Source organism: Neoarius graeffei, chromosome 3 (assembly GCF_027579695.1).
Source record: "Neoarius graeffei isolate fNeoGra1 chromosome 3, fNeoGra1.pri, whole genome shotgun sequence".
Taxonomy (NCBI): domain Eukaryota; kingdom Metazoa; phylum Chordata; class Actinopteri; order Siluriformes; family Ariidae; genus Neoarius; species Neoarius graeffei.
In genome coordinates this window covers 69,724,010-69,738,489 of record NC_083571.1, presented here as the reverse complement: position 1 = coordinate 69,738,489, position 14,480 = coordinate 69,724,010, and the positions used below count along the sequence as shown (strand labels likewise).

The 14,480-nt window shown below is 42.3% G+C and overlaps 1 protein-coding gene across 2 annotated transcripts; it reads right to left on the bottom strand.

The window, feature by feature from the left end:
- Positions 1-497: 497 nt before the first annotated feature.
- On the bottom strand, positions 498-13,614 carry LOC132882867 (uncharacterized). Of its 2 annotated transcripts, none has more exons than XM_060915977.1 (5): positions 13,317-13,614; positions 11,460-12,489; positions 2,654-2,813; positions 2,474-2,566; positions 498-1,484 (listed from the first exon to the last, which is right to left on the bottom strand). In XM_060915977.1, coding segments are annotated over exons 2-4 (1,185 nt in total). In that variant the 5' UTR covers positions 12,483-12,489; positions 13,317-13,614; the 3' UTR covers positions 498-1,484; positions 2,474-2,564. The 2 variants fall into 2 exon arrangements, with proteins under 2 accessions (XP_060771960.1, XP_060771959.1); XM_060915976.1 differs by having other exon boundaries at positions 2,668-2,813.
- Positions 13,615-14,480: the final 866 nt, after the last annotated feature.

Below are 14,480 nucleotides of genomic sequence, written 5' to 3'. Positions count from 1 at the left end.
CTGGCCCCGGGGCTCGAACCCAGGACCTTCTTGCTGTGAGGCGACAGCGCTAACCACTACACCACCGTGCCGCCCGTGTTAGTGTCATTTTAAAGTTAAATTTACTCACATTTCCTAGTTATCAACTGCATATTTCCTATACTGAAAATATCAACTCAAATAGTTATTTCATTAGGAGAGATCATACCATGGGAAACATAAGTACACTCAGCAAATTATGTGGCAATCCATCCATTACATATGTTGTGTACAAGTCAAACGATTGGGCTGAGGATGGCGCTAGAGGAAAGGTCATAAGGTCACCATAACCAAAAGAAATTTTCCCTTGAGAAGCATGAATGATCATCAAACATGGAGAATTTAGTTATTACAGTCTGGCATTTAAAAACATTTTGGTCTTAAGATAATCAAAATGAACATGGTTCAAAGCATAGAATGTAGTCTTAGAGGAAAGGCCATAAAGTCACCAAAATTTAAAGGATTTATTGTCCAGGCATCATGAATGTGTTCACTAAATTATATGACAATCCATTCATTATGTGTCAAGATATGCTGCCATGGAGTTGAAGTGTTGAAAATACAGATGGACAAGGTCTCGACACTGTCTGCCAACTGGGCAATAATGGTATGTACTCTGAACAATACCCATGAGTCCAACAGTGGGTATAAATATTTGTTTAACTAGTATTTCAAAAGATTTTGAAATTTAATTCAACCCAACACAACTTGAAATAAGGTCGCATTTTGAATTGAGTTAAATACAATCAGGCAATCAATTGTACCGGATCTTCTCTATAAAAGTAACATCTTACACCTGAACAGTCACAGTCCTTCAAATGGACTTAAAATCCTGAAAAAAAAAAAAAAAAAAAAAAAAAAAAAAACAGGCTCGCAAACATGATCCCCATATGAAAATATAGGTGACAATGATTTGTCCGTGCTGACCAGAGCTGAATTTTATGCCATTGAAAGTGCAAAGAATTGACAGAATTCAACACTAGTCAATACAATGCATGGCCCAAATAAACCAACAACAGCATCAAAAATATCAAAATGTAACCTGAGAAAGTGCACTGGAACCTGAGACATTGCAATGTTAACACCAACAACTGTAAACTCACTCAAACGCTCTGCCTTCAATGAAGTCTGTATGGTTTTTACACAAGTAATCTGACCTTCAGATCATGAACTTTAGAGGACATTTTTTTGTTCATATCTTCCAGCTCTAGGAAGATCTTCTGAAAGACCTCAAAGGTGTATTTCAGTTTCTTAGGGTAGCTTAGTTCCATGGCATAGATGAGGCCCATCAGGTAGGCACAAGCATGTGCCACATCAGGAATACCAAAAAGGACCTCTACTCCCTCGATAGCTATTCCAGCTTGTTTGTGGAGACCATCATCCCTGGCTTTGCTGACCACAAAGATGTCGAGGACAAATGTAGCAAGGGCCTCTTGGATTGCTGCAGCATCATTGTCATCAACAGCCTGTGAAATATACCAGAGAAAACAAAATCAGCTTCTAATATAGAAATTTAAAGGATGCTTATAGCCATCCTTGCTCTATCCTCACACAGAAGATCTGATTGATATTATGTGGTTGCTTTGTTTGAGCAATAGTGTAGCTTATTAAAGGTGCCTACAGTTATTACCGAATGCCATTTAAGGCCGTATTTTAGACAATTGAAGACCTATTGTTGGAACATCCTTTTCTCATTAATTTAATCATTGCAGCTATGTATACAAAGTAGTGTATATTTGGTACAGTAAAGAGACAAGAAAAAAGCCTTATTAACTACTTGTAGACAATTCTATAACCATTGCAGTTTAGACGAGAAAGCAAGTGCAACTGTAATTGCTTTTTTTAAAACCACAGAACCTGAAAAAAGTTAAGTAGAAGAATTTTCTTTGATTTCTCTTTAGATGTTAAAGTATGACAGGTGAGTATTAAAGGAACTGGGTTAATCTGCAATATGTATTTCGCCCATGGGTAAGTCTAGAATATAGGCACCTTTCCCATATTATGGAGACCAGGGCATTGTCCAAAAGCCAGGCCTGGGAGGGGGGCTCATAGATGAGTACCTCATGGTCAAACTCATCTTGGGGTCCAGTCACACCAAGCCTGACATTGCTGACCCTTAGCTTGGTAATGTGTAAACATATTTTTATTATGTATGTTTACAATCTGCAGAATCTAAAAGTATAAAATCAATCCTGTTTTGTGAATACATAAATCTAAAAATAGTGCTCACTTGCTTGTTTCCAGCAGTTACCTAGTACATCCTACTGTATTGTACATATTAATTTTCCAAAAATTATAATTGTTTATCAGTGGTTTTGAACCTAAAGATTTTAAGTATGCCTGTTAACTAATACTAGAGTAGTATTTACTACTATACTATATAAGTTGCAAAATAGTCTCACACAGAGAGTAGAGTAAATCAGTAAGAGCAAATGCAAAGGTATATTTTCTTTACCTGGTAGTCTTTGATTAACTCCTCTGTCTTTTCACCAAGGTAGAGAATGAGGCCTCTGATTACAACCTCTCTTCGGAACTCAATGCTGTGGTCCTACAAAAATATGTAATATGACATTATGTTAAATACAGATATCAAAATTCTGCTACATAAAACTAACTTCTATACTATTGTAAGTACATGACTCATTTAACAGGTCAGTGGTCTCATCAAGTTTCTTCCCAGTGGCTCCCCCTTTCCTCCTGTACAGGCTCAACAGTTTGGGCATGTATTGGTCCAACTTCCCCAGGAATGTGGACTGTAGTGGCTTTAATGTTATCCTACGGAATTCCTCCTCAATCTGAGAGAAAGACCAAGAGTGAGATTGAGAAACATCACAAGATACAGAAAGAAAACCATTACAAAGACACAAGTAGAGAAACAGAACAAAAACTACACTGAAAGTGACATTTGGGTGGTACCAAGTTTTACAGGGGATCCTGCACTGGATGGGTCAGTTAAAGCACATGATTTGTGCTTATCTTAGGCTACATCCACACGACAACAGCAACGAGATGTTATTTAAAAATATATCGCGTCCAAATGGGCAACAATCAGTAAAATATCAGGTCCATATGGCAACGCAACGCTTGCTGAAAACGATGCAATACACATGTGTTGCGCCCGGCTCTGCTGTGCTATGGCTGCCTCATTCCTCCTACATATTAGCATGAGTTGCCCGGTCTTCCAGCTCCCAGGCTGCAGGGGGAGCTGATCAACTTGGCTGGCTGGCCATGGTGGCCAATAGGCCAGCTGATTGGTAGTTGGGTGGAGGCGTTTAAAAGCACCTCCTCCAGGTCTGTCGGTCTGATTCTTGCTCTGGCTTGGCTGCTCTGGCCCTGGGGCTACGAGGGCTGGCTGCAGCCTCTTTTTTTTCCTCTCTCTCTCCCTTTATCTTTTTATGCACTACACTGCATGAAGCTGACTGTCACTACACATTTGAGTAGCTTACATTTACTGACTGGGTTTGAATCTCTTTTAATAAATGATCATAGTATAACGTTACGTTCGGTGTGGTCTCCTCTATGTTATCTCCGCTTTGAGCCAAGTGGGCATAACATATGGGGGCTCGAGCCGTCTTTGTTCCTGACGTTTTCGTTGTTTAAAAAGATACTGTATGTAGTTCCCTAGAGTTGTGAACCAGCATATGTTTTGACTAGGCTGCTCTCATTGCTATTGGTAGAGCGTGAGGTGTGTAGAGCGACGTCATTGGTCTCAAGTTTTGTGAATGAAGGAGACGTATGTTTGGCCTGCCGGCTTCTTACAGTGTTTGTTTTGGGGGGATTTACATCGTAAGTGTAACGTTATACATGTTTGATCGGGGAAGAGTTGAGCAGAATAGAGCATTTAGTCCAACCAGTTTTGTTTATTTTGTTTTTTTTTGCGAAGTGTATTTGTGATCCCGTAACAGGGTATCAGCGTGCAGAGCCTAGCCATCCCCATTCTAGAGCGTTTCGGCGCTTGGGTAGGCCGTAATGTCACTGGAGCCTGGACCTTGGGCACCGCCGTGGATCTCCGTGCTGGATCGATTAACGGGACAGCTTGGCTCCAGCGGTATAGGTGAGTGAATCCTTTTGGTTCGCTGATCCTCGGTTCTTGGGCTCAGTGTGAAGATAGGTTAGTCTAGTGGTGGGTAAATGTTTGGGGGGAGCTCTGCTGTTATTTTGTTGCGTGTATTACAGATCACTTTGCCTGTAGTTTATCGTGTTTGGTTGGTTAAGTTAACCTGAAAGGCAACGTGTGTTTCTGTTTGTTGCGCTTTTTTTTTTTTTTTGATCGTTGAGTGTTGTCAAATTAGCATTAGAAAATGAGCGTGTTTGATGCTTTCGTTGCGTCCCCATCTGAGGCGTTATTTGCGGCTTTAACTAAAGAACAGTTGAATAGTGTAGCCGACCATTATGGGATCGAAGTAATGTTGCCTAAATCAGCAAAGAAAGATGAACTTGCTACATTTATTTCTGAGCGCTTGAAGGAGAAGGACGTATTGCCTGGTACCAAGCCACAGGAGCAGACGAGTCAGGGGGCGTCTTTATTGAAAAGTCCTTCGAGTCCAGTAATGCAATCGGGGCAATCTAGCAAATTATCTTTCGAGCAACAAAAAGAATTGCTGCAAATGCAACATAGCTTGTTAATGGAACAAAAACGATTGGAGGCTAATGAAAGAGAAAAGGATCGTCAGTTGGAGTTGAGACGTTTAGATCAGGTCCGTGTAGTGGAGCGAGAGAAGCTTAAGGTCTCCTCGCCATCGGGCCTGGCCCATATGGTTAAATTCCTTCCTAAATTTGATGAAAGAGATCCTGATGTGTTTTTCTCTTTGTTCGAGAATGTGGCTCTTGATCAGGAGTGGAGTGATGAAGAGAAAGTGTTACTATTACAGACAGCTCTGATTGGGCGTTCGCAACAAGCTTTTATTGCTCTGTTGCCTTCCGAAAGGAAGAGCTATAAATCGGTTAAGGAGGCAGTGTTGAAGTGTTATGAATTAATTCCCGAAGCTTACAGACAACGATTTCGTTCATGGAAAAAATCTGATAAGCATACACATGCCGAACTGGCTAGAGATTTGTCTAGTTTTTTCAACCGTTGGCTTGTAGCTGAAGGTGTTGAGTCATTTGAGGCATTGCGCGACTTAATGATTTTGGAGCAATTTAAAAATCTGTTGCCTGATCGTATGTGCACTTATGTTAATGAACATCCAGTAAAAATAGCGTCGGAGGCTGCTGCTCTCGCAGATGGGTTTGCTCTTACTCATAAGAATCAGGTGCGTGATTTTGTGCCACGGCAAGGGTATAACCGCGGGGGGCAGCGCTTTAACTACTTTAATGCTGTACCATCTATGTCTGATTTAGCCACTCCAACAAATTCTGATCAAACACAAAATCGTAACGCAGAAAATTGGCCTGTTTGTCATTTCTGTCTGGAGCCAGGTCATTTCAAAAGAAACTGTGCGAAAATGTTGAACGAACGTAGAAAGAAGAATGAGCGTGGTAAAGTGGGGCTTTGCGCATCTTCTATCTGTGCTACGCGTCAGTGCAAGGGGGTGGTAAAAATTGATGGGCGTTCGTTCGTTCCAGGAAAATCTGATCAGACGTCTTGTGCTGTATCGAACGAGTTCAAAAGTGGTGTAAAGGGGCAGTGTGATGAGCGTGACAAAACAACTGTGGCCGATATGACGGACTATGCTCCGTTTGTCACAGAGGGTTTTGTCTCGCTGGTTGGTGACACTCGCCGTGTTCCGGTAAAGATCCTGCGCGATACTGGGGCGTCTGAGAGCTTTATATGTCAATCAGTCCTGCCTTTCTCGTCTACTTCAGACACGGGGAACGTTGTGTTAATTCGGGGAATTGGGCTGCAGGCTTTTCCAGTGCCGTTGCATAGAATGCAATTATTTTCTGGTTTTGTGAATGGCGAAGTAACCATGGCTGTGCGTCCATCTTTGCCCATAGATGGAATAGACCTCATTGTGGGAAACAATCTGGCTCGTGATTGTGTTTTTCCCGAGCAGGTTGTGCCGCTGCCAGTGGTTAGAACCAAAGTTTCACCATCAGCTGAGCTAGTTAAGTGTGGTTCAGATTTTCCAGAGGTTTTTCCAGCGTGCGCTGTGACGCGCGCCATGGCGCGTCGGGAAGCTGCGCAACCGTCTGATGAATCTAAAACCACTTTAGCTCGACTTTTCATTCCTGAACTTCCGGCGTCATTGTCTCGTGATGACATTGTTGTGGCCCAAAAACACGATCAGGGGTTGCAGAAATATTTTGATCTGGTTGCTGATAAGGATAATACGGGTCATGGTTATTTTTTGCAGAATGATTTGTTACTTCGTAGGTGGTCGCCTACTGCTGACACTGATGTGGCAGGTCAGGTCGTGCAGGTGGTGATGCCTGAGGAATGTCGGGACAAAGTGTTGGCTACTGCGCATGGGGACATTTCTGGTCATTTCGGGGTCAAAAAGACTTACAATCGTGTGTTGCAGTACTTTTTCTGGCCACGCATTAAAAGGGATGTTGCGCGGTTTGTGAAGTCGTGTCATGTCTGTCAGATTGCAGGAAAATCTGACACTGTCATTAAACCGGCTCCATTACAACCTATAGTGTCGGTGGGCACTCCCTTTGAACATCTTATCATCGATTGTGTAGGTCCTTTGCCCCCCTCAAAATCTGGCTGTGTTCAGTTGTTCACGGTAATGTGCCAAGCCACCAGGTATCCCGCTGCTTATGCGCTTCGAACCATTTCAACAAAATCTGTTGTTAAGAGTTTGACTCAGTTCATTTCAATCTTTGGGCTACCTAAAGTCATTCAAAGTGATCGCGGCTCGAATTTCACTTCAAGGACGTTTGCTGCTGCGCTCAAGCAGTTGAAAATACAACACAATTTCAGCTCTGCATATCATGCGCAGAGCCAAGGCGCGCTCGAACGTTTTCATGCCACACTCAAGTCTCTTCTCCGCGCGTATTGCGTGGAGATGAAACGTGAGTGGGAGGACGGTTTACCGTGGTTACTAATGGCTGCGCGAGATGTGGTGCAGGAAAGCACCGGCTTTAGTCCCAATGAACTGGTGTTCGGCCACAAGGTGCGAACTTCCTTGTCTGTGTTGGCAGATGATTTGGATACATCGGATCCTCCTGAGAATTTGGCCAGTTACGTTCTGGGCTTCAGGCGCAGACTGTTTCTGGCGTGGCAAAAAGCCAGCGAAAATTTGACTGACGCGCAAAAGAAAATGAAACACAACTATGATCGCAAGGCTGAGGTGCGTGTCTTCAGCCCTGGGGATCAGGTTCTCGCGCTGTTACCCTTTCCGGGTTCTCCATTCGTTGCCAAATATTCTGGTCCATATACAGTCGTTCGGCAGGTTTCCGATGTAAACTATGTTGTCGCTACTCCTGAGCGTAGGAGAAATACGCAACTGTGTCACATTCACCTTTTAAAGCCATATTTCTCTTCAGCTCAGGTGGAGAGGAAGGCTGAGGTTAAAGCTGTTGGTTTCGCTGCGGTGGAGTGCGCTCCTCAGGCTCCGGTGGTAGGGGAGGATGGTGTGCGCTCTCCTGATGACGCGATTTTGCATGCACGTTTGAATAACTTTGAAACTTTAGCTGACCTGGATGTTTTTTTCAGTCATTTGGAATTACATAGGCGGGAGGAATTAAAAGTTTTGATTTTGGAATTTTCTTGTTTGTTTTCAGATATACTGTCTTGCACCAACTTGATGGAGCATGACATTGATGTCGGAGATGCAACACCTATACGACAGAGATTCTATCGCGTGGCACCCGACAAGCGTCAGAGTTTAGATGAGAGTGTCCAGTATCTACTTGATAATGGGCTAGCTAAGCCATCGTACTCTAGTTGGTCGTCCCCGTGTTTGCTCGTTAAGAAATCAGACAACACCTTTAGATTCTGTACTGATTACAGGAAAGTGAATGCGGTGACGAAACCAGACTCTTACCCGTTGCCTAGAATGGAAGATTGTATCGATCAAGTTGGTGCAGCACGTTTTGTTAGTAAATTTGATTTACTTAAAGGTTATTACCAGGTTCCGTTGTCTCCTAGGGCTCAAGAGGTGTCCTCCTTCGGTATCGTCTTCACCTCTTCTCACTTGGCTGTCTAGGCGCCAGGTTTAGCTGGGTGGATGTGGTGAAGGACTGTATGGATGGGGGGGGGACACACTGTTGGGGTGGTGGAGTGTGGGTGTGTGAGTATGTGTATGCATGTAGTTAATGGCTTTCAGGATAACTGTGTCTAATGTACTGTAATGTTTTTTAATGTTTTAATCAAGTGTGTGTTTGTATGTTGGGGTTAGGATTGCGTGTGGTCCCTGTCAGAACCCAGGCATGGGTGTCTGTCTTATGGGGGGAGTGATGTTGCGCCCGGCTCTGCTGTGCTATGGCTGCCTCATTCCTCCTACATATTAGCATGAGTTGCCCGGTCTTCCAGCTCCCAGGCTGCAGGGGGAGCTGATCAACTTGGCTGGCTGGCCATGGTGGCCAATAGGCCAGCTGATTGGTAGTTGGGTGGAGGCGTTTAAAAGCACCTCCTCCAGGTCTGTCGGTCTGATTCTTGCTCTGGCTTGGCTGCTCTGGCCCTGGGGCTATGAGGGCTGGCTGCAGCCTCTTTTTTTTTCTCTCTCTCTCCCTCTCCCTTTATCTTTTTATGCACTACACTGCATGAAGCTGACTGTCACTACACATTTGAGTAGCTTACATTTACTGACTGGGTTTGAATCTCTTTTAATAAATGATCATAGTATAACGTTACGTTCGGTGTGGTCTCCTCTATGTTATCTCCGCTTTGAGCCAAGTGGGCATAACACATGCCACACCTCTAGGGGCGCTGCAAGACGGTCCCTTCGGAGACACCAGAACAATAGAAGTAAGGACGCATGCGCATAATGCGCAAGACTTCATATTAGCCACAAAGTCAGGAAAATCTGTTTGTAAAATTACATTATAATGACCAAATACAATGAAAAGTATTTTTCCAGTCTCACCTGTGAAAGGTAATCCCATGTGATCTCGTTTGGACGGCAAACCTGTTGGTACAGTTAAAGGCAGCTAATCTTTATTCTCCACTTTGACCTCTCCAATATGGCGGCGAGGATGACGCATGATTCTACGTGGAAGGCGGCGTCTTTAATGGTCCGGAATAAATTGAATACTACACATTGATGGATTAATTTGTTTCTCACCCGTGAAAGGTAATCCCATGTGATCTCGTTTGGACGGTAAACCTGTTGGTACAGTTAAAGGCAGCACATGAATCTTTATTCTCCGCTTTGACCTCTCCAATATGGCGGCGAGGATGACGTATGATTCTACGCGGAAGGCGGCGTCTTTAATGGTCCGGAATAAATTGGATTAATTTGCTCCTCTACGCCCTTTTTGAGGAATGTATTGTCGGACTTAAATCAACATCTGAAGAGGTGAGATCGCTCCTTTTTTTCCCTATTTTTGCTGGCGGGATTGCACCATTACACAATAAGTATTCGGGCAATTCCATGTAAATGTCAACCTCACCATGCAAAAATAAAGCAACATGTAATACATCAAAACCACTCCCAGAGATCTCACCTAGGCCTGTATTTTACAGATGTGAATAAGTTGAACCAATTTGTAACCAACCTAATGTCACTGTCAGTCTTTCTTTCTTGTAATGTAAAACCCAAGCTAAAATCAACTTTGATCATGTACAATTCTATATTATTGCCACAAGCCACAGAAATGTATGCTAAAATCCACAAAACAGCAAAACAATAGCCATCCTAAATATTATTTAAAGAACTTTGATAGTTTTAGCTGATATTTAGAGAGTTTTTCAAAGGGTTATGGTGGTTAAATTGCTGATTTTCTAAACATATGCCATGTCTATTTCAGATGCGTCACATCCATAACGGAATTATGTCACATCCATAACGCTGATTTTTTCTTCCTAGATTCTGCTTGAAATAGAAAATATTTTAAACAAAGGCTTTTTTTATTTTCAGCTAAGACTCCTTTATTAAATGCATGCCTGCATTTGGATATTATGTTTGCAATTTCACAGAGTTTGATGAATATATGTAGTCACCCTGGAAATGGGGTATTTTTTCCGTCACATCCATAACGCATGTCTTTTTTGGCATTTTCTAGAGTTCTAAATGTACTATGGGAATTCGTTTTTTCCCATGACTTCTCCAATATGAGAGGTCTTAAAAATATACAACAAATTTTAAAATACTGGAAAGGAATAAAAATTAACTAGGTCAGTTGTTGCCATTTTGAGTCCAAATGTCACATCCATAACGCTGGAATTGCTCATTCACAGTGAAAATATTTTGTAAGCGCGTTTCATGAACCAAGTTATAGGATTTGTTGACAACTCGCATCGCAATGAGATCATTGGCACTACTGGTGTTAAGAATCAGACCATTTCATAAATGAATATTTTGCTGTAGAGCTGCAGTGTTTGTACAATTGCATGTTTTTGCTTCACTATTACTGTCACTATTCTGCTTCTTGCATTACTACTGTGAACTAACACTGAACATAATAATAATAATAATAATAATAATAATAATAATAATATCCAAGCTCGTGTTTCACTCTCACTAGTGCTCTGTAAGGCTTTTTCCTGGTGATATTCGTTACACTTCTACCCGGCGTGAAGCACTCACAGTCATGTGGTTGTGACGTCATCATAAACAAATCCGTTCTACTCATCCAGACGACTTCACAACGGCAACGTTGCCAGATCTTTCCACTCTGGAACCCGTTCTCAAAAAGATTGCGTTTTGGGCACCCAAAACGCCGGTGCCGTGTGGACGCCAGGCCTAAACGATAAGCAATTGTATCGGAGTCACCTGAATCCGTTGCCGTGTGGACAGGGCCTTAATTAGCCGCTTGATTTCAGTATATGCAACACTCAATAGTGAGTGCTCTCTGTAACAAGGGAGTGGTTGCTATTCCACAGGTAATTAACTTTTTTCCCCACCTCACAGCTTCATCAGGTAAGAATACTCCTCATTTTCTCCATAAGAGGTGAGCAGGTAAGTACACTTTTGACTTCATTCTCACAGCTTCATAAAATAAACATTCTGCTTTTTAGTCTTTACAAGTATTTAAGTCAGCATGGTTTTTTGTAGATTTTTAGTTTTAGCTTAAGCCAAGCTGAAAAGCAAGGGCTCCCTTTGACGCAGACACAAGGAACCTTGTATATGTCAGCACTAAACCTCTACCTCCAGCTATGCCACTTACAACTCACTGGTGCCATAGGGAGTAACAAAAGCATTCTTAACAATAAGTTTTGAACAGGAGGACATGTGACTTTTACTTGGCAAAGTGTCACATAGGTTACAGGACAAGGGCAGTGATACTGTCAAACAAGGCAACAATGATGAATTCAACATATAGATATTCAATTTGAAACTGCCACAAGCACCCTATATTAGAGAAGACAATTAATGTTATGTTCAACATACCTGGGAAACCTCAAACAGGGCAGGCCATCGAGCTTTGAGATCAATCACAGGTGGTTTCTTGAGGATTACATCATTTCGACGCAGTGAGAAGGTTTTTGCCATCTTCTCATTGATGACTTTGTTGTTGTCTCTCTTCTTGTACTCATAGAGAAGCTCCACTCTCTCCTTTTCAAGGGTTGCATCAGTTTCACCTTGAGGATGAGGTGGGAGGTAGTTTACCTCAGATTTCTTTGCCTTTTTTAAGCTTTTTGCTGGAGTTCCATCTGCAGGGGATTTTCTCTTCAGACAGTTAACATTTAGCTCTGGTAGTCCAAGGTGTCTCACCTTTGCTCTGTAATTGCCAAGCTTGTACTTCAGGCTGTTGTGCCAACTATATAAGCCATTGAAGGACGCTGGGTCCCTCAAACACGGGTGCTTTGTAACCAGGGCCTCAGCGACCTGCTCCCTTTGGGCTTGTGAGGGATAGGCAGTATAGACAAAGATACTTTCTGCTAGTTTGTTCAAAATGTCAGATTTTACTGCAGGATTGTTGAGTGGGGTGCCATCCTTTCGGTAAGCTTCATTTGCAGCTTGTAGAACAAGCTCAGTGTCAAGGGAGAAGGTAGGTATCTCAAACTGAGCTGGCCAAGACACCAAACGCAGGGAGGAAGTGCTCTCTGGAAAAGAGAGGATTATGGTATCATTGGATGCAATGGAACTGGAACCAACATCTTCCTCGGTGCAACTGCTATCAAAGCTCTCTTGGGGTCCTTTAATATTCAAAGAATCCTCCAATGTTAAGGTGACCACTGGCTCAGCAAAAACCACCTTGACAGTGTCTTTGTCCTTGATTTCATTAGTTTCAAGGAGAGTGAAAAACTGACCATCAAAATCTTGGTCCTGGAACTGTATACTAAATTCTTGTTCAATTGCGAATGTCTCTTGCATGATATGCTTCAATTCCTCCACAGTCTGAGGGATACCTAAGGGCAAGGAAAGCTTGCAGATTTCTTCTTGCAGTATGACTCGAAGTCTGGCAGACATGATGATTCTATAGAAGGAAAAAACGTGTTATGTTGAATTTTGGCATGCAAATAATTGAATTACATCCTATTACAAAGAGATGCATAAACATTCAATTTTTAAGATTAGTATTGAAGTGCAGTGACCAGTATACAGAGCAGGAGGCATTCTCCGGTACTATAAGTGAATAATGGATTTTACAGAGTTTCATATTCAACAGAAGTGCCTTTTCAGTGTAATTAAATGGTAAGCTCGCGTAAGTGTATAACCATAATTCATTTCAATGCAGCAGTTTCAGGATTTTTTTTCTGTACTGTCCATCATTAAAATTACCCCGTGTTTGTCTACACTCACATGTACACACATTCTTATGAGATTAAGATCTTTAGTTTACTAGATTCCACTTGTTTTAAAATCAGTCTCGACACACTTGACAATGGCTTGACCTTTAGTTGTAAGTGTTTGCTTCATTTCCATCTCATACCAACAGGTTCACGATGAGACCGGTTCACGATGAGACCGGGTTTACACTTGGCGGGATAACTTTTTAGCCACGCACCAACGTTTGCTTAAATTTACACAACAGCACTTAGTTTACAGCCCTGTGTAAACCTTATCTTCTAACTACACCACGGCCCTTCGTTTATAACAACGTGTCAACATTAGCTTCAATTTAGACGCAACTATTTTACAGCCACTTGCTAACGTGAGTTAGCAGTTACACTGCCACGAGTGTAAAGCAGTTGCTTATGTTATCCTCAGGTCACTAGAAAACCCTACGGTTTATACATTTTTTTTTATCTTAACAACAACAAACCAGTATCTAACCAGCTACTTTGCTAACTTCATTCTTACCTTGAAGTTCAGTCGGGGTGCTCCGCACAGCTCCTCTCGGCTCCACTTCAGCTCTAACGTCTTCTGTTTGCCCGGTAAAGGAAGACTCTAGAACTTGAAGCTCCTCCCACTTCACGATCAAATTAAAACAGTAGCTACAACAAGGGCTTTGTTTGTTGTGTGGGTGAACATAAGAAGATTGCCTGGGATTATGAGGATACATCTTTTTAAGAAAAAAAATTGTAATGTTGCCTGTTTTGAACAAAACTTTTAAATCTAAAAACAAGATATATTAATGTAAAGATAAAAATTTAACTTTGTATTGTCAACATCACAGATTTAATTATGTTACATTTACACCTGCTCAGGTTTATTTTTTTCAGTGTAGTACAGTCAATGGCTGATTCTGCTCCATGAACTGCATCAAATCTGGTGCCTCTTCCATCATTTAAACAGACTAGTTCATGATCATCCATAAATTCCTCAATTGTACTCCCATTTTCATCCGTTCGTATGCTTCCCCATAGTGCAGGCTGCTGGGCCATAGAAGGTTCACGCTGCACGCTGCATGCTGCACGCTACACGTTCACGTGAAGAACCGGACCCTGGGCCATTAAACTTCATGCTTGGATGTTCACGTGTTGCGTCTGTTCTACTTTGACCGAGTAACCAACAATACGGACTCTTCGGATGATGACGATTGCCTCATTCTGCTTTTACTGAGACAGAGGAAGAGAAAAAGGAACAGAATTTGGAGCCGAGAACACTTCCTTCTGAGAGAAACCCGTGGTGAATTTCACCGAACATTCTATAATCTGCTTGACAATCCCGATGAAGAACTATTTTTCAATTATACCATTCAATTATATTTTTTCTGAAGTTTTCCCCTGAAAGCATAGAGTTATCTCCCTAGACCCGTTCTGATTGGCTGGCGCGGCGGTGACCGCATGCATTGACTGGAATTTCCATCTTCACGCCTAGAAAAAAGTGTGCATGTTCATTTCACGCTTCACGCGTGAAGTGTGCAGCGTGCAACGTGAACGCCGTTCTATGGCCCAGAGCAAGTCATGCTACGTTTGTCCACTTTTCTTTACACGCGTGTAGTGTGTAGTGTGCAGCATGCAGCGTGCAGCGTGAACCTTCTATGGCCCAGCAGCCTTATGTGCATTGAAGTCTCTGTGTGAT